This window comes from Notolepis coatsorum (assembly GCF_963971535.1).
Source record: "Notolepis coatsorum genome assembly, chromosome: 2".
Lineage (NCBI taxonomy): Eukaryota > Metazoa > Chordata > Actinopteri > Aulopiformes > Paralepididae > Notolepis > Notolepis coatsorum.
In genome coordinates, this window is record NC_140166.1 from 1557223 (window position 1) to 1578238 (window position 21016).

At 43.3% G+C, this 21016-nt stretch overlaps 1 protein-coding gene across 1 annotated transcript in view; it reads left to right on the plus strand.

The window, feature by feature from the left end:
- The window catches only part of dbt (dihydrolipoamide branched chain transacylase E2), a gene marked incomplete at its 5' end in the record, with an annotated part of 124948 nt that overhangs the window by 22761 nt on the left and 81171 nt on the right, over positions 1-21016 (plus strand). The window contains 2 exons of the mRNA XM_084308076.1: positions 3856-3931; positions 10606-10787. Of these exons, the coding sequence (XP_084164202.1) occupies positions 3856-3931; positions 10606-10787 (258 nt within the window). The remainder of the gene's footprint in view (positions 1-3855; positions 3932-10605; positions 10788-21016) is intronic.

Genomic DNA, 21016 nt, shown 5'->3' on the forward strand with positions numbered 1-21016 from the left:
TGTCTTCTTACCTCTTTCTTTGTGATTGATTGTATTCTTCTTGGGTCCATGTTGGAAACAAGTCAACAGACTTTCACATGTTATCCTTGTACCCCTTGTTTTTATACTTTTGTATAAATTGTATGTACTAAATAAAAATCAACCAATCAATCACACAAAAGAAACATACAAAAACAATTATTGCAAAAACCAAATTATTAAAAGTCAGTACTCGACACACAATGCCTAATGAAACTAACGATTAAGATGGCTAAAATTACATGCAAGCACAAAAATAAATAAAAAATACTTAAAAACAATTTAAGATTCTTTTAAAGAGTGAATCTACTGTAATATGCAGCAGAGGTTTTGAGGCAGGTTATTCCAACGAGTTAATGCTCTAAAAAAGCATTCAAGCTGCCCATTACTGGAAACCTCTAGTGTAATGCTCATGCACAGTATTACTAAAACTATTCCTATTGGTGATCATTTACTACAATAATGTTACAGGAAACGGAAGCTATCCCAAGCCCCGCCCCCTTTCCTTGACTCCAATCACAACTGCAGCTTTCCTCTGTGAGTTAAGAGAGGGCGGAGCTTCCTCTGTGAGTTAAGAGAGGGGGGGGGGGGGGCTGAGATGATGCAGAGCTCTGTGAGTTAAGAGAGAGGGGGGGGGGGGGGGGCTGAGATGATGTAGAGCTCTGTGAGTTAAGAGAGAGGGGGGGGGGGGGGGCTGAGATGATGCTGAGCTCTGTGAGTTAAGAGAGAGGGGGGGGGGGGGGGGGCTGAGATGATGCAGAGCTCTGTGAGTTAAGAGAGAGGGGGGGGGGGGGGGGGGGGCTGAGATGATGCAGAGCTCTGTGAGTTAAGAGAGGGGGGGGGGGGGGGCTGAGATGATGTAGAGCTCTGTGAGTTAAGAGAGAGAGGGGGGGGGGGCTGAGATGATGTAGAGCTCTGTGAGTTAAGAGAGAGAGGGGGGGGGGGGCTGAGATGATGTAGAGCTCTGAGTTAAGAGAGAGGGGGGGGGGGGGGGGCTGAGATGATGCAGAGCTCTGAGTTAAGAGAGAGGGGGGGGGGGGGGGGGGCTGAGATGATGTAGAGCTCTGTGAGTTAAGAGAGGGGGGGGGGGGCTGAGATGATGCAGAGCTCTGTGAGTTAAGAGAGAGGGGGTGGGGGGGGGGCTGAGATGATGTAGAGCTCTGTGAGTTAAGAGAGAGGGGGGGGGGGGGGGGGGGGGCTGAGATGATGTAGAGCTCTGTGAGTTAAGAGAGGGGGGGGGGGGGGGGGGCTGAGATGATGCAGAGCTCTGTGAGTTAAGAGAGGGGGGGGGGGGGGGGGGCTGAGATGATGCAGAGCTCTGTGAGTTAAGAGAGAGGGGGGGGGGGGGGGCTGAGATGATGTAGAGCTCTGTGAGTTAAGAGAGAGAGGGGGGGGGGGGGGCTGAGATGATGCAGAGCTCTGTGAGTTAAGAGAGAGGGGGGGGGGGGGGGGGCTGAGATGATGCAGAGCTCTGTGAGTTAAGAGAGAGAGGGGGGGGGGGGGGGGGGGGGCTGAGATGATGCAGAGCTCTGTGAGTTAAGAGAGAGAGGGGGGGGGGGGGGGGGGCTGAGATGATGTAGAGCTCTGTGAGTTAAGAGAGAGGGGGGGGGGGGGGCTGAGATGATGCAGAGCTCTGTGAGTTAAGAGAGAGGGGGGGGGGGGGCTGAGATGATGTAGAGCTCTGTGAGTTAAGAGGAGAGAGGGGGGGGGGGGGCTGAGATGATGTAGAGCTCTGTGAGTTAAGAGAGAGGGGGGGGGGGGGGGCTGAGATGATGCAGAGCTCTGTGAGTTAAGAGAGGGAGGGGGGGGGGGGGGCTGAGATGATGTAGAGCTCTGTGAGTTAAGAGAGAGAGGGGGGGGGGGGGGCTGAGATGATGCAGAGCTCTGTGAGTTAAGAGAGGAGGGGGGGAGGGGGGGGCTGAGATGATGTAGAGCTCTGTGAGTTAAGAGAGAGGGGGGGGGGGGGCTGAGATGATGTAGAGCTCTGTGAGTTAAGAGAGAGAGGGGGGGGGGGGGCTGAGATGATGTAGAGCTCTGTGAGTTAAGAGAGAGAGGGGGGGGGGGGGGGCTGAGATGATGTAGAGCTCTGTGAGTTAAGAGAGAGGGGGGGGGGGTGGGGGCTGAGATGATGTAGAGCTCTGTGAGTTAAGAGAGAGGGGGGGGGGGGGGCTGAGATGATGCAGAGCTCTGTGAGTTAAGAGAGAGGGGGGGGGGGGGGGCTGAGATGATGTAGAGCTCTGTGAGTTAAGAGAGAGGGGGGGGGGGGGGGGGCTGAGATGATGCAGAGCTCTGTGAGTTAAGAGAGAGGGGGGGGGGTGGGGCTGAGATGATGCAGAGCTCTGTGAGTTAAGAGAGAGGGGGGGGGGGGGGGCTGAGATGATGTAGAGCTCTGTGAGTTAAGAGAGAGGGGGGGGGGGGGGGGGGCTGAGATGATGCAGAGCTCTGTGAGTTAGAGAGAGGGGGGGGGGGGGGCTGAGATGATGTAGAGCTCTGTGAGTTAAGAGAGAGGGGGGGGGGGGGGGGCTGAGATGATGTAGAGCTCTGTGAGTTAAGAGAGAGGGGGGGGGGGGGGGGGGGGGCTGAGATGATGCAGAGCTCTGTGAGTTAAGAGAGAGAGGGGGGGGGGGGGCTGAGATGATGTAGAGCTCTGTGAGTTAAGAGAGAGAGAGAGGGGGGGGGGGGGGGGCTGAGATGATGTAGAGCTCTATGAGTTAAGAGAGAGGGGGGGGGGGGGGGGGCTGAGATGATGCAGAGCTCTGTGAGTTAAGAGAGAGGGGGGGGGGGGGGGGGGCTGAGATGATGTAGAGCTCTGTGAGTTAAGAGAGAGGGGGGGGGGGGGGGGGCTGAGATGATGTAGAGCTCTGTGAGTTAAGAGAGGGGGGGGGGGGGGGCTGAGATGATGTAGAGCTCTGTGAGTTAAGAGAGGGGGGGGGGGGGGGCTGAGATGATGTAGAGCTCTGTGAGTTAAGAGAGAGGGGGGGGGGGGGGGCTGAGATGATGTAGAGCTCTGTGAGTTAAGAGAGAGGGGGGGGGGGGGGGCTGAGATGATGTAGAGCTCTGTGAGTTAAGAGAGAGGGGGGGGGGGGGGCTGAGATGATGCAGAGCTCTGTGAGTTAAGAGAGGGGGGGGGGGGGGGGGGGGCTGAGATGATGTAGAGCTCTGTGAGTTAAGAGAGAGGGGGGGGGGGGGGGGCTGAGATGATGTAGAGCTCTGTGAGTTAAGAGAGAGGGGGGGGGGGGGGGGGCTGAGATGATGCTGACCCCTGACCTCTGAGTTAAGAGAGGGGGGGGCTGAGATGATGCTGACCCCTGACCTCTGAGTTAAGAGAGGGGGGGGCTGAGATGATGCTGACCCCTGACCTCTGTGAGTTAAGAGAGGGGGGGGCTGAGATGATGCTGACCCCTGACCTGTGAGTTAAGAGAGGGGGGGGCTGAGATGATGCTGACCCCTGACCTCTGTGAGTTAAGAGAGGGGGGGGCTGAGATGATGCTGACCCCTGACCTCTGTGAGTTAAGAGAGAGGGGGGCTGAGATGATGCTGACCCCTGACCTCTGTGAGTTAAGAGAGGGGGGGGCTGAGATGATGCTGACCCCTGACCTCTGTGAGTTAAGAGAGGGGGGGGCTGAGATGATGCTGACCCCTGACCTCTGTGAGTTAAGAGAGGGGGGGGCTGAGATGATGCTGACCCCTGACCTCTGTGAGTTAAGAGAGGGGGGGGCTGAGATGATGCAGAGCTTCTGGGATTCTCACATTAACCCATTCATGTTCTAGAAAATTATTAGTGGTCATTGAAATCATATAATTTCAGTCTAAGTTGACAAGGATTTCCTTCCACAGCCACACATGGACCAATCTGTCAGTTCAAGCTGTCCGACATCGGAGAGGGCATCATGGAGGTGACGGTGAAGGAGTGGTATGTAACCCTAACCCTAATACACACTACAGCTAATACACACTACAGCTAATACACACTACAGCTAATACACACTACAGCTAATACACACTACAGCTAATACACACTACAGCTAATACACACTACAGCTAATACACACTACAGCTAATACACACTACAGCTAATACACACTACAGCTAATACACACTACAGCTAATACACACTACAGCTAATACACACTACATGCTAATACACACTACAGCTAATACACACTACAGCTAATACACACTACAGCTAATACACACTACAGCTAATACACACTACAGCTAATACACACTACAGCTAATACACACTACAGCTAATACACACTACAGCTAATACACACTACAGCTAATACACACTACATGCTAATACACACTACAGCTAATACACACTACAGCTAATACACACTACAGCTAATACACACTACAGCTAATACACACTACAGCTAATACACACTACATGCTAATACACACTACAGCTAATACACACTACATGCTAATACACACTACAGCTAATACACACTACAGCTAATACACACTACAGCTAATACACACTACATGCTAATACACACTACAGCTAATACACACTACAGCTAATACACACTACAGCTAATACACACTACAGCTAATACACACTACATGCTAATACACACTACATGCTAATACACACTACAGCTAATACACACTACAGCTAATACACACTACAGCTAATACACACTACAGCTAATACACACTACAGCTAATACACACTACAGCTAATACACACTACATGCTAATACACACTACAGCTAATACACACTACAGCTAATACACACTACAGCTAATACACACTACAGCTAATACACACTACAGCTAATACACACTACATGCTAATACACACTACAGCTAATACACACTACAGCTAATACACACTACAGCTAATAACACTACAGCTAATACACACTACAGCTAATACACACTACAGCTAATACACACTACAGCTAATACACACTACATGCTAATACACACTACATGCTAATACACACTACAGCTAATACACACTACAGCTAATACACACTACAGCTCATACACACTACATACTAATACACACTACATGCTAATACACACTACAGCTAATACACACTACAGCTAATACACACTACAGGTAATACACACTACATGCTAATACACACTACATGCTAATACACACTACAGCTAATACACACTACAGCTCATACACACTACATACTAATACACACTACATGCTAATACACACTACAGCTAATACACACTACAGCTAATACACACTACAGCTAATACACACTACATGCTAATACACACTACATGCTAATACACACTACAGCTAATACACACTACAGCTAATACACACTACATGCTAATAAACACTACAGCTCATACACACTACATACTAATACACACTACATGCTAATACACACTACATGCTAATACACACTACAGCTAATACACACTACAGCTATAATTCACACATCACAACACACTACAGCTAATACACACTACATGCTAATACACACTACAGCTAATACACACTACAGCTAATACACACTACAGCTAATACACACTACATGCTAATACACACCTACAGCTAATACACACTACAGCTCATACACACTACAGCTAATACACACTACAGCTAATACACACTACATGCTAATACACACTACATGCTAATACACACTACATGCTAATACACACTACATGCTAATACACACTACAGCTAATACACACTACAGCTAATACACACTACAGCTAATACACACTACATGCTAATACACACTACATGCTAATACACACTACATGCTAATACACACTACAGCTAATACACACTACATGCTAATACACACTACAGCTAATACACACTACAGCTAATACACACTACAGCTAATACACACTACATGCTAATACACACTACATGCTAATACACACTACATGCTAATACACACTACATGCTAATACACACTACATGCTAATACACACTACAGCTAATACACACTACATGCTAATAAACACTACAGCTAATACACACTACATGCTAATACACACTACATGCTAATACACACTACAGCTAATACACACTACAGCTAATACACACTACAGCTAATACACACTACAGCTAATACACACTACATGCTAATACACACTACAGCTAATACACACTACATGCTAATACACACTACAGCTAATACACACTACAGCTAATACACACTACAGCTAATACACACTACAGCTAATACACACTACAGCTAATACACACTACAGCTAATATACACTACAGCTAATACACACTACAGCTAATACACACTACAGCTAATACACACTACAGCTAATACACACTACATGCTAATACACATCTACAGCTAATATACACTACAGCTAATACACACTACAGCTAATATACACTACAGCTAATACACACTACATGCTAATACACACTACAGCTATATACACTACAGCTAATACACACTACAGCTAATACACACTACAGCTAATACACACTACAGCTAATACACACTACAGCTAATACACACTACAGCTAATACACACTACAGCTAATACACACTACAGCTAATACACACTACATGCTAATACACACTACATGCTAATACACACTACATGCTAATACACACTACAGCTAATACACACTACATGCTAATACACACTACAGCTAATACACACTACATGCTAATACACACTACATGCTAATACACACTACATGCTAATACACACTACAGCTAATACACACTACAGCTAATACACACTACAGCTAATACACACTACAGCTAATACACACTACAGCTAATACACACTACATACTAATACACACTACATGCTAATACACACTACAGCTAATACACACTACAGCTAATACACACTACAGCTAATACACACTACATGCTAATACACACTACATGCTAATACACACTACAGCTAATACACACTACAGCTAATACACACTACATGCTAATAAACACTACAGCTCATACACACTACATACTAATACACACTACATGCTAATACACACTACATGCTAATACACACTACAGCTAATACACACTACAGCTAATACACACTACAGCTAATACACACTACATGCTAATACACACTACAGCTAATACACACTACAGCTAATACACACTACAGCTAATACACACTACATGCTAATACACACTACAGCTAATACACACTACAGCTCATACACACTACAGCTAATACACACTACAGCTAATACACACTACATGCTAATACACACTACATGCTAATACACACTACATGCTAATACACACTACATGCTAATACACACTACAGCTAATACACACTACAGCTAATACACACTACAGCTAATACACACTACATGCTAATACACACTACATGCTAATACACACTACATGCTAATACACACTACAGCTAATACACACTACATGCTAATACACACTACAGCTAATACACACTACAGCTAATACACACTACAGCTAATACACACTACATGCTAATACACACTACATGCTAATACACACTACATGCTAATACACACTACATGCTAATACACACTACATGCTAATACACACTACAGCTAATACACACTACATGCTAATAAACACTACAGCTAATACACACTACATGCTAATACACACTACATGCTAATACACACTACAGCTAATACACACTACAGCTAATACACACTACAGCTAATACACACTACAGCTAATACACACTACATGCTAATACACACTACAGCTAATACACACTACATGCTAATACACACTACAGCTAATACACACTACAGCTAATACACACTACAGCTAATACACACTACAGCTAATACACACTACAGCTAATACACACTACAGCTAATATACACTACAGCTAATACACACTACAGCTAATACACACTACAGCTAATACACACTACAGCTAATACACACTACATGCTAATACACACTACAGCTAATATACACTACAGCTAATACACACTACAGCTAATATACACTACAGCTAATACACACTACATGCTAATACACACTACAGCTAATATACACTACAGCTAATACACACTACAGCTAATACACACTACAGCTAATACACACTACAGCTAATACACACTACAGCTAATACACACTACAGCTAATACACACTACAGCTAATACACACTACAGCTAATACACACTACAGCTAATACACACTACAGCTAATACACACTACAGCTAATACACACTACAGCTAATACACACTACAGCTAATACACACTACAGCTAATACACACTACATGCTAATACACACTACAGCTAATACACACTACAGCTAATACACACTACAGCTAATACACACTACAGCTAATACACACTACAGCTAATACACACTACAGCTAATATACACTACAGCTAATACAAACTACAGCTAATACACACTACAGCTAATACACACTACAGCTAATACACACTACATGCTAATACACACTACATGCTAATACACACTACAGCTAATACACACTACAGCTAATACACACTACAGCTAATTCACACTACAGCTAATACACACTACAGCTAATACACACTACAGCTCATACACACTACAGCTAATACACACTACAGCTAATACACACTACATGCTAATACACACTACAGCTAATACACACTACAGCTCATACACACTACAGCTAATACACACTACATGCTAATACACACTACAGCTAATACACACTACATGCTAATACACACTACAGCTAATACACACTACAGCTAATACACACTACAGCTAATACACACTACAGCTAATACACACTACATGCTAATACACACTACATGCTAATACACACTACATGCTAATACACACTACAGCTAATACACACTACATGCTAATACACACTACAGCTAATACACACTACATGCTAATACACACTACATGCTAATACACACTACATGCTAATACACACTACAGCTAATACACACTACAGCTAATAAACACTACAGCTAATACACACTACATGCTAATACACACTACATGCTAATACACACTACAGCTAATACACACTACAGCTAATACACACTACAGCTAATACACACTACAGCTAATAAACACTACAGCTAATACACACTACAGCTAATACACACTACATGCTAATACACACTACAGCTAATACACACTACAGCTAATACACACTACAGCTAATACACACTACAGCTAATACACACTACAGCTCATACACACTACAGCTCATACACACTACAGCTAATACACACTACAGCTAATAAACACTACAGCTAATACACACTACAGCTAATACACACTACAGCTAATACACACTACAGCTAATACACACTACAGCTAATACACACTACAGCTAATACACACTACATGCTAATACACACTACATGCTAATACACACTACAGCTAATACACACTACAGCTAATACACACTACAGCTAATACACACTACATGCTAATACACACTACAGCTAATACACACTACATGCTAATACACACTACAGCTAATACACACTACAGCTAATACACACTACAGCTAATACACACTACAGCTAATACACACTACAGCTAATACACACTACAGCTAATATACACTACAGCTAATACACACTACAGCTAATACACACTACAGCTAATACACACTACAGCTAATACACACTACAGCTAATACACACTACATGCTAATACACACTACAGCTAATATACACTACAGCTAATACACACTACAGCTAATATACACTACAGCTAATACACACTACATGCTAATACACACTACAGCTAATATACACTACAGCTAATACACACTACAGCTAATACACACTACAGCTAATACACACTACAGCTAATACACACTACAGCTAATACACACTACAGCTAATACACACTACAGCTAATACACACTACAGCTAATACACACTACAGCTAATACACACTACAGCTAATACACACTACATGCTAATACACACTACAGCTAATACACACTACAGCTAATACACACTACAGCTAATACACACTACAGCTAATACACACTACATGCTAATACACACTACAGCTAATACACACTACAGCTAATACACACTACAGCTAATACACACTACAGCTAATACACACTACAGCTAATACACACTACAGCTAATACACACTACAGCTAATACACACTACAGCTAATATACACTACAGCTAATACACACTACAGCTAATACACACTACAGCTAATACACACTACAGCTAATACACACTACATGCTAATACACACTACATGCTAATACACACTACATGCTAATACACACTACAGCTAATACACACTACAGCTAATACACACTACAGCTAATACACACTACAGCTCATACACACTACAGCTAATACACACTACAGCTAATACACACTACATGCTAATACACACTACATGCTAATACACACTACATGCTAATACACACTACAGCTAATACACACTACAGCTAATAAACACTACAGCTAATACACACTACAGCTAATACACACTACAGCTAATACACACTACAGCTAATACACACTACAGCTAATACACACTACAGCTAATACACACTACATGCTAACCTGTTGCTCCTTTCAGAATACTCCCTGTAGAGAATCGTCTCTAACTGTGCGTCTCTAACTTGGCGTCTCTGTCACCAGGTATGTGAAGGAGGGAGACAAGGTGTCCCAGTTTGACAGCATCTGTGAAGTACAGAGTGACAAAGCTTCTGTCACTATTACAAGTCGCTACGACGGAGTCATTCGCAAACTGCACTACGATGTGGACGGCATAGCGCTGGTGGGCACACCGCTGGTGGACATCGAGACGGAGTCCGGTCCAGGTAAGAGCATTATGCTGCCATGTGCCAGATATAACGCGGAGCGGGTGAGGAATAGTTACAAAGAATATGTTTGTTTCCATGTTTGTGTAACACTGTCTTAATGACGTGTCCAGAGATGGTGTAGTGGTTTGGAACCTTGCCCTCTGGAAACACAAGCATCAAGTCCCAACAGAACCATCTCTCCTGTGTCCTTATGGTCTCCTTTAGACCTCCGTCTTCTTGAAGACAAATACTCAAAGTTACTGCTCTCCATCAAAGTTACTGCTCTCCATCAAAGTCCAGTTACTTAAAGGGCCAGTTCACCCAGAATCCTGCTGTAGAGATATCTGCATCACTCTGTAGAGATATCTGCTTTACTCTGTAGTAGGGATGTCCCGATCACATTTTTTTGCTCCCGATCCGATCCTGATCATGTGATTTTGAGTATCTACCGATACCGATCTTTCCCGATCCGATCAAAAAAAAAAGATTAATAATTTATTTTTATTTAAATTTTTTTTCTCCCGTCCCAATTTCTCACATTACATTCACCCTGAATGTTGACGTTATCCAGGTGAAAAGTTAACTTCATTCAAGCGAGGCATTGCAACCGGAGTAATCTAAAAACTCCGCCTCCAACCTGCTGCTTCATGAGAGCAATGGCGCCATCGTCTGTAAAAATCAGGTGACTGCAAGTTCTGCAACTAGTGGATGTCCATCCTTGACATAAAGCATTTGATGTATAATTAAATCAAAGGAAATGCTTTTGTTTTGGCTATAAATAAATAAAAATAAATTAATGATGATATGCAATTTAAACCCAAAACTAAGGCCTCAGTATGAGTTTAAGAGGTGAACATGGTCATGTTTGTTGGATTTTTTATTTATATTTTTGCACAAATCTTCCAAATATTCACAAGACATCTTTCCACAGCATAATATGCAACATCCAAGATTTGTCTTTTTCTTTTTCGTAATAACATACAAAACATACAAAAGACGCATACAAACATATTAAAAACTGACATGGAAATTAAAAAAGCACTTACAAAAATAACATACGTTACATGTAGACAGATCTACCTGCGAGCAGGTATGTGCTGCATCTTCTATCGGGATGCCATATTTCTCAATAGTGCATGTGAGAGGATGTGTCTCAGATATATGTAGGTGTGCGTGAGAACATGTATGAATGTGTGTCTCAGATATGTGTATGTGGGTACGTGTCTCACGTAAGTATGTGTGTATGTCTCATACGTGTGTCTGTGTGCATCTCTCAGGTACGTGACTGTGATCCTACCTTTTGTGTGTCTCGTATCCATGTACGTCTCTGCCACATGTGTGAGTGTATATCTCAGGTGTGTATATGTATGTGCGTCTCAGCTATGTATGTGTGTGTGTCCCATATGTATGTGTATATCCCCTATATGTGTAAGTGAGAGCTTATGCTTCAGATACGTGTGTGTATGCCTGTTTCCTACAAGTGAGTATATGCGCGTATGTGTGCCTCTGGCATGTATATCCCAGCCTTGTGCATATGAGTGTGTGTGATTCAGTTATGTACACATACGAGTATGTGTGTCCTAGACGCGTGTAGCTTATTGACAGCGGAAGAGTGCAAGAATGTGACAATGTGACCATGTGACCGCGGCAGCGCGAGAGAGCGGCAGTGTGGAAATAGGCTGTCTATTGCCATTCTCTAAGACAAACTCTAACCTTAACCAGCTCCTTAACAGCGCCTAAACTTAACCCTTCTAATCTCAACCAACTCCGAAACAATGCCTAACCTTAACCTTAACCATGCCTAACCTTAACCTTAACCATAGAAAGAATATTGCCATTCTCTAAGACAAACTCTAACCTTAACCAGCTCCTTAACAGCGCCTAAACTTAACCCTTCTAACCTTAACCAACTCCGAAACAATGCCTAACCTTAACCTTAACCTTAACATTTTGATTGCCTAAGGCTAAATTCATGATATACCATCCGTTGCCAGCTCTATTTAACATGGAGAAGTTCCCCTTCTTTGCAGGGCTATAACTTTTTTAATTCTATTGCTAGATTTCCATTATTAGGGCCCATTCAAGGTCCTATATGTATTGTTCATTGTGTAGCAACGTTAAACTTTTTCATTCACATATTCATAGTAAAATATGGTCTAAAGTATAAGTATGTTTTCATCTCTTTCTGCAGCTTTCTCCAGAACGTGATTTATAGCCCCAAATGCATTATATTGATGATCAGATACAGTTTGGTAGGAATCTGTGCGAGATCAAAAATTTCAATTGGACGTACTTCTAGAAGTTTCTACGTATCATCTGATATTGACCGGATGGGCGGGGGATCGTTTATAATTCCGTGGGCAGCGTTATATCATTCATCTAGTGTGGGTGATATGATCATCAGAGCAGTTTATATCGAACACGTTCAAAAATAACGCTGAATCTTACCGTATCTTCCTCGCGCCGTTGGACGATGAGCGTGGAACTGAAATATTCCTATTATGGGATGTAGAAATACCCGGTCCATTTACAGGTTGTATAATAGTATATACGTCCAAATCATGTTGTTTATCGAGTTATTGGCAACGGATCGCTATGTATTGTGTCGAGATCGAGTCCCGGGACCTATAGCGAGTGCCCGGAAGTAATATGGGTGAGCAGCACTTCATCCACATAACTTCCTGTTTGGCGCTTCTGCCGATCGGCCACCAGATGGCGCTCTTGAACCGCTAGAGGATTGAGAGGAGCTCTGAACTGTGTGTGAAGGCTGCGGATGGAAAATATGATTCCGATCACAGATTTTTGAAATATTGATATTAAAGACGAGTTACGGCGTCTTCGGCAACTTGAGCATGGCGGGGAAGGACGCCTAAACTCGTCCTTTGGCAACTAAAGTGTTAACCATGCCTAACCTTAACCGGCGAAAAAAAAATTGAAGGGATTCGAACTTGTCACCAACGGACCGCAGGACCGCAGCGCTGCCAGGTGAGCTTCGAATGAAAATCATCTGTGATTACGGCTACATAATGCCGCAAGCTCTTCCGCTCCGCGGCAGAGCTCCGCTCTGCGGCTGCCGCGCCTGCCGCGGGGCGTGTCGCAGCCAATCAGGGAAAACGCGGAAGCACTCGGGCGCACTCTTCAGCTGTCAATAAGCAATAAGCGTCCTAGACATGCGTATGCGGCTAGATATTAGGGATGCACACCGATACCGATAACTTTATGCTCCTCAAGCCGATAACCGATATCGATAACCGATATTTATTGTATTATAAAAATCTTTTTAATGTATATATATTTTTTTATCAAAATCTTTTTTTTCAACATGAAACAAAACATATCACAATACAATAATAATGCATAAAAAGACTTCCCAGGACAATAACTTAACACCAACTTAAATGTGACCTAACCAGACAACAGAAACAAAAGCCAAGACAACAGTTTTGACTGATAAAGTGACCATATTTATTTTTCCAAATGAAAATTCACAATCTGTCAACAGCTTGTGGTGCATCCAACCTAAGACGCTCGAAGCTTTTTGTTCTTCTTTTTTCAAAGCGGAGCCTTGAAAAAGAGGCTTTGAGTGGACACATCACCACCTCACATCACCACCACAACAACGGGTCACCTGCGGCATCACCACCGCCACGGTGTTGGGGGCCCGCGACGACGGCGCGAGCACGCTTGTACCTATTGATGAGTCGTTTGCTAAATTAAAGAAGTTTGAAAGCCGCTAGCTTTTAAGCAGTCCTTGGTGGTGCAAATTAACCTGGCTACTACGGAGCAATAAGAGACTGCGTATTCAACCAAGGGTTGCATCACAGCCACGAAAGGGGCTAGCTTTGCTTAGCTCCTCGCGTCTTCGTGGGCTTCTAAGTTAACACAATAACACACCGTCGTGGCGGTGGTGATGCCGCAGATGACCCGTCGGGCTGGATGTATTGCAAGTTGTTGCCCTTCTCCCTCCTTGTGGAACTTCTGCATTGCATTTATTACAAATAGCAAGCAAACTTTTTCCTCTGAAAATCCGAGTACCGACGCGGCCATCTTTGTTGTTAAAACGTCCGCGCTGCTTCCAGAAACTTGCGTGGTTACGTCACAGCCAAGAAAGGGAGCGCTGGATTTGTGTAAAACGCCCTGTTCCTAAACCACACGCTGTCAGTCGTACCACAGTACTGACACAACGGGAGGAGCCTACAGTCAAAACAAACGCACTTCATTCCAATTCACCCACACCGCATTTTTTTTTTACCAAAAAATATATTATATTATCGGAGCTATTAATAACGTTATCGGGTTTATCGGGATGACGTCATAATTGCTGATATCGGCCCGATAATTATCGTGCATCCCTACTAGATATGCGCATGTGAGAGTGTGATAGAGAAAGTGGCCATTCCATAGATACACCATCCGGACATACAATCTATGCATATACATACATAATACAATATAAAGTATAGGTATCATCAGGTCAGATCCCATTTTTCACATTCATCATTGATAACACTGTAACCCCACCTTAATCATTCGTCCCCAGACCGTTCAGTCAGGTGTAGAAAACTGTCCCATACCTCAGCAAAGATATCCTCTCTCCCTGCGACTCTATATGTTACCCTTTCATATGATGCTGTCCGGAACATTAGTTCCATCCATTCTTTAAAAGTAATATCAATGGGTGATTTCCAATGTCGTAAGGCGATTCTACACCCTGATATCATGGCCATTCTATACCACATTCCCTGGTATTTAGGCAGTTTAATCTCTTTCGGTACTATACCCAAAACACATGCCATTGGGGAGTTATTCACCTTTACATTCAAAACTTTACTTAGGAATATCACAATTTGATCCCACATTTTCCGGACTTTCTCACATTCGTATAACATATGTAGTAAAGTGCCTGTCTCCTTCTCACATCTCCAGCAGATGTCACTGTCCCTTAATTTTAGTCTGGCCAGTTTACTAGGCGTCCAATAGCTTCTGTTTAAAACTTTGTAAAAGATAAGTTGTGATTGTGCCTCCCGCAAGAATTTACCCCATTTGGACACCAGCTTCTCCCATATTTCCTCAGTAATATCCTCACGTACATCGTTCTCCCAGCTCAACCTCAGACCCGCCAACTTGGGTGCATTGTGTTCCCTTATAACATCATAGAATCTTGACGCACCGCCTTTCCTACGCCATCCTTTATAAAATATTTCTTGAATTGCCGTAATCGGGCCACATTTTGGCCCTCCCATTGATGACGATATACAATGTCTAATCTGCAGGAATCTATAGAAGTTTTTATTATCTATAGCAAAGTCCTTTCTAATATCCTCAAAAGGTAATACCCCATCTTCCCCGGCTATATCACCTAGTACATGTATCCCCCTTTTAATCCAGTCCTCCCATATGACTGATTTCTTACCAATCTTTAGTTATTTATTATACCATATAGAGGCTCTTGTAGTTAGATATGGGCTATCACTAGTCAGCCTGTGCGACTGATTCCAAGTTTCCCTGGTATATATATAGGTCTGTCTGATTGTGTCAGGAAGGATTCCAGAGATGAGGGATATACCATTTCCTCCTCCATCTTGACCCAAGCAGGTGCCTCCTCAGTCGAGTGGTTCAATTTGGAGAGCTGGGAGAGTGAGAACGCATAGTGATACCAGTCTAGCTTAGGCAGGGATAAGCCGCCATCTTCCTTTGCTGCATACATTTTGGCCCGACCAAATAGCGGCCTTTTGCCCCCCCACAGATATACATTAATTATCTTGTCATATTGTTTGAGTAACTGAGTCGGGAGAGTCAGCGGCAGCATATATAGGATATAATTTAATTTGGGAGCCAATATCATTTTTACTAAGTTTATCTTCCCAAGGAGGGACATATTCATCTTGGCCCAATTCTGGGTCAGAGCACTAACGTGTTCGATTATAGGGGCAATATTGGCTTGTACTATCTCTTTCAGACCTGGGATCAGCTTTATTCCTAGATATATCAACCCTGACGGCATCCACCTGAACTGCCATCCCCTCCTAATAGCAGGGGGACAGCACTTAGAGAGAGGCATTGCTTCTGACTTGCTCCAGTTGATTGTGTATCCAGATATTTCTGAGAAGGACTCGATAACAGTTCCAATGACCCCAGCTGCTGTTTGGGGATTGCTGGATACCAATAAGATATCATCTGCATATAAAAATAGTTTATGTTCCACCTGTCCCGCTATTACCCCTTTGATGTCTTGATTAGTCATTAGTGCGATAGCAAGTGGTTTGAGGAAAAGCGCGAACATTTGGGAAGAAAGCGGAGAACCTTGCCTCGTCCCCCGTCCTAGATTAAAGGGAGAGGATACGATCCCGTTAGTCAAGACCGAGGCCATCGGATTTGTGTACAACAGCTTTACCCACCCAGTAAACGATGGTCCGAATCCGAAGCGCTCTAGCGTGTGAAATAAGAATGCAAACTCCACCTTATCAAAGGCCTTTTCGGTGTCTAATGAGAAGGCCACTGTAGGCTCTACATCATTCCTGACCTTCCACATTATGTGTAGGAGTCTGCGGATATTATCAGCTGAGTTTCTCCCCTTCACAAAACCCACTTGGTCTGATTGTACCAAACTTGGTAGTACATCTTTATTCTATTTGCTAGTATTTTTGCTAATACTTTTTCTTCCAAATTGCTCAGGGATATAGGCCTATAGTTCTCACAGTATTGAGGGTCTTTGCCCTTTTTCTGTAGTAACGTAATAGTGGCCGATCTCAAGCTAGTGGGCAAGCCCCCCTTTAACAGTGAATCTTGATATACTTTCAATAGTCTTGGAGAAATTATATCACTGAATTGTTTGTAGAAATCGGGAGTAAACCCATCGTCTCCTGGCGCTTTACCTAGTTTCAGGCTATTGATTGCCGCATGTATTTCCTCTATCGAGACCTCCCCCTCCCAGCGTTTCCGTTAGCCGGTAATTACCGGTATTTGACCGGCAAAATCTGTTGAAGTCCGACATATTTAATCTCTCCGGTCTTAATGTCCGGTGAAAATAATTCCCTGAGTCTAAGCACAATTTGATTATTTGAATTGTATTAAAATAGGCTAAAATTAAATAGCCTATGCGATGAACGAAACAATCATTACATTTGTTTCATCGTTGCTTCTAATAATAACAACAACGTTGTCAGCGAGAGCTTAGTGCTGGGTGTGCGAATGCATGTGAAGCTGCAGAGCCGGAGCAGCAGCAGCGGCACAGTGCAGTACTCCAATTCAGCCATTGGCAATTCAGCTGTTGGGTGGGGGGCGCTGCTGTGCGGTCCCCAGAAAAGAGCCAATAACAGCTGAATCTGCTGCTCTGCATCGACATACTCTCGCAAATAAGTCATTGGGAGGTGGAGAGAGAGAGAATCGTCACGCAAACCCACGATAATGTTGCTGTCTCTCTCTGCCAAATTTCTCAGTTCTTCGCTTGATATAATTAATACAAATGTCCAATATAACTGAATTCGTTAGCTCATAAAAATGTGATTATAACAGACTGTTGTTTATTAATGTCGGGGGACTGCCCACAGACACCTATTTGATTTAAAGTCGGCAGCAGCACGAGTCTCGGGACTTATTTTATTTGGAATATAATGACTTTATACGCAAAAGTAGCCTAGTTTTAAGTAAAAATATTATAAATCTACATGCCTTGATGATGTCATTCTTTTGTTTTGTTGTCATTCTTTTGCCTATCAATTGTTTTTAAGCTCAATAAACTCTGACCGGAATTTCTCTCATTTGACCGGTAGATTGAAATCTACCGGACACTGAGGCCGGCAACAATTTTTTCTAACGATGGTAATTCAATCTTGTTGAAGAACGCGTCCATTTTTACCTGATCCACCGCCGCCTGTGGGGTATATAAATCCTGGTAAAAGCACCTGAAAACATTGTTAATTTCCTTTTTGTCTGTAATAATTTCGTCATCCTTATTATAAATAGAGGATATAATATTTTGATTTTGCATTTGTTTAACCCGATTCGCTAGTATTTTACCCGCTCTCTCCCCTTGTTCATAATATCTTTGGTTGGTCCTAAATAAAGCATATTCAGCCTTTTTTTGGTATATGTTGTTCAATTCATATTTGGATTTGTTCAGTACTTTTTTTCTCTTAATGGGATGATGACATCCGTCTATATTCCACGATACTATTTTAATCAGCCCCATATCCCTTGTAATGTATCTCCCCTGTGCAATCCAGCATGTAATGTTTCTATGTCTGGGGCGCTATATCCCATATTTCCATAGTTAGGACCCGAGACTGTGACACATTTACCCAAGCTACGTTCGATAGGACCCCAGATGGAACAATTGTAGAGAGGGTGAGATCGATACTCAACCGTGCACTTTGGTCCCCCTCGTCTACCAGAGGAGTGCATTTGGCACAAGGCAGGTTGCCCAAAACTGTGCCCCTATTATTTTGTATACCCTAATGTAACGTATGGCTCACACTGTAGTCTATATACTCAACTCAACTGAACTTATCAAGATGGTGAAGTTTTTTCTTTTCCACCAATTAACATTTGTATATCCCCTAGATATATATTGGTACATTGTAATTTCTATGTCATAGCCATATTGGACCGGTTCATTTCGCCCTCCCTTTTTTATCTATCCAGGATATTTCCCTTCCCACGCTTATAGTATATTTTTCTATTTAGTGCACTCTATTTTCACTTCAAGTTTTTTTTATTTTTTATTATATATATATTGGCACTTTGCGATGTTCGTTACGACGATGCCCCTGAGACTTATCTGTATCCACGTTGTAACTGAGGGGTACAATTCCCTGACTGTATTACTAGATATGATACTTACTACCACTACCTTTGTACTTAATATTCGGCCACCCAGTACTCGGCATAAATATATTATGATGAACACTGTCACGTAGATGAAACGGATCCAACACAAATGTACGAATTAGAAATAGGTCTTTATTTCTACACAGCGATGGTGTGTAGAGCAAGCACTTAATCAAATCAATCACATTTATGAATGGGAATTAGTATGCACTTTTATGGCAAGAGTATTCGTTGGTATATCAATAGAGAATGTCCAATCTCTGAAGGCGCAGGTGGTACATATACGACCTGGAATAGTTAAGGAATAACAGCAATGATACTTCAATGATTATAGACTGGATACACTAGGGGGGGTTAATCCGGTCGCTTGTAAGCCGACAGGAGTAGGAAGGGGGGGGGGTAGAGTCCGGCTGCCTCATCCGGCCAAGGGTATCCCAGGTGAACCCACTGTAGTGCCGTTCAATGCGCCGCCGATCCTTGGACCGCAGATGAAAGCAGATGGACTCTTTGTGGGCCGGCGTCCTCCGGTCCACGGAGGAGAGACGTGAAGCGACCTCGTCTTGCAGAGCGTCTCCTCACCTTGCGTCCTCTCCAGGGGGGGGGGGTTCCAACACACGGCAGTGTCGGGGGTCTTTATCCATGGAATAATCAACGTATACAAAGCATAATCCGTGCCTGGGAAGGCGGGCTGTCGTCGGTAGAATAATCCGGTATACAGGTCCACTCGCTCGTCGGCTCTGGGGCTCCTCGGGTGCAATCTCACATGGGGTCGATCATCCTGGATAAACAGCCAGTTTTCTGCCCGAAACGATGGGGTGCTGACTACGGTAGTATTCTCACCGCACGAAGCACTATATATTAACAGACTATTATTAGCTTAATAGACTACGTCCAACTCGACGATATAGTGCCAAATATGACTATTCAAATATTAATATACACGATGTCTCAATACCGATGGTAGGCCGAACTTGGCCTTACTCCCACACGTGGCGTCGCGGGGAGGCTTTACGTCTGTCACTCTATTGGAGGGTAAGAAACTGGACTGAAAAGGAAGTCCTACTTTAGTAGCGCAGTATATATACGCACTATGAACAAATAGTCCCATTAGTGGTGCGGTAGCCAGATTCCTACGCGGAACTAGGACTTGTTCGTACATGTTGAGCGGTACGTTTGAACTGGGTCTGGGGGGTATGGCAGCCTGGCACCAAGGTCTCGACCAATAGTAGAATGGAGACTATTATGGGATGTTCAGTAGGCTAGAATGGATATTCAATGCATATTGTACAAGGAATATACAAGGGATATCAGAGAATATTAGAGAATATACAAATACAATTAAATATATATATATAATAAATATATATATTCGGTTTAATCTGGCCCTTCACAACACACGTGTTTCTTGATCGTTATCT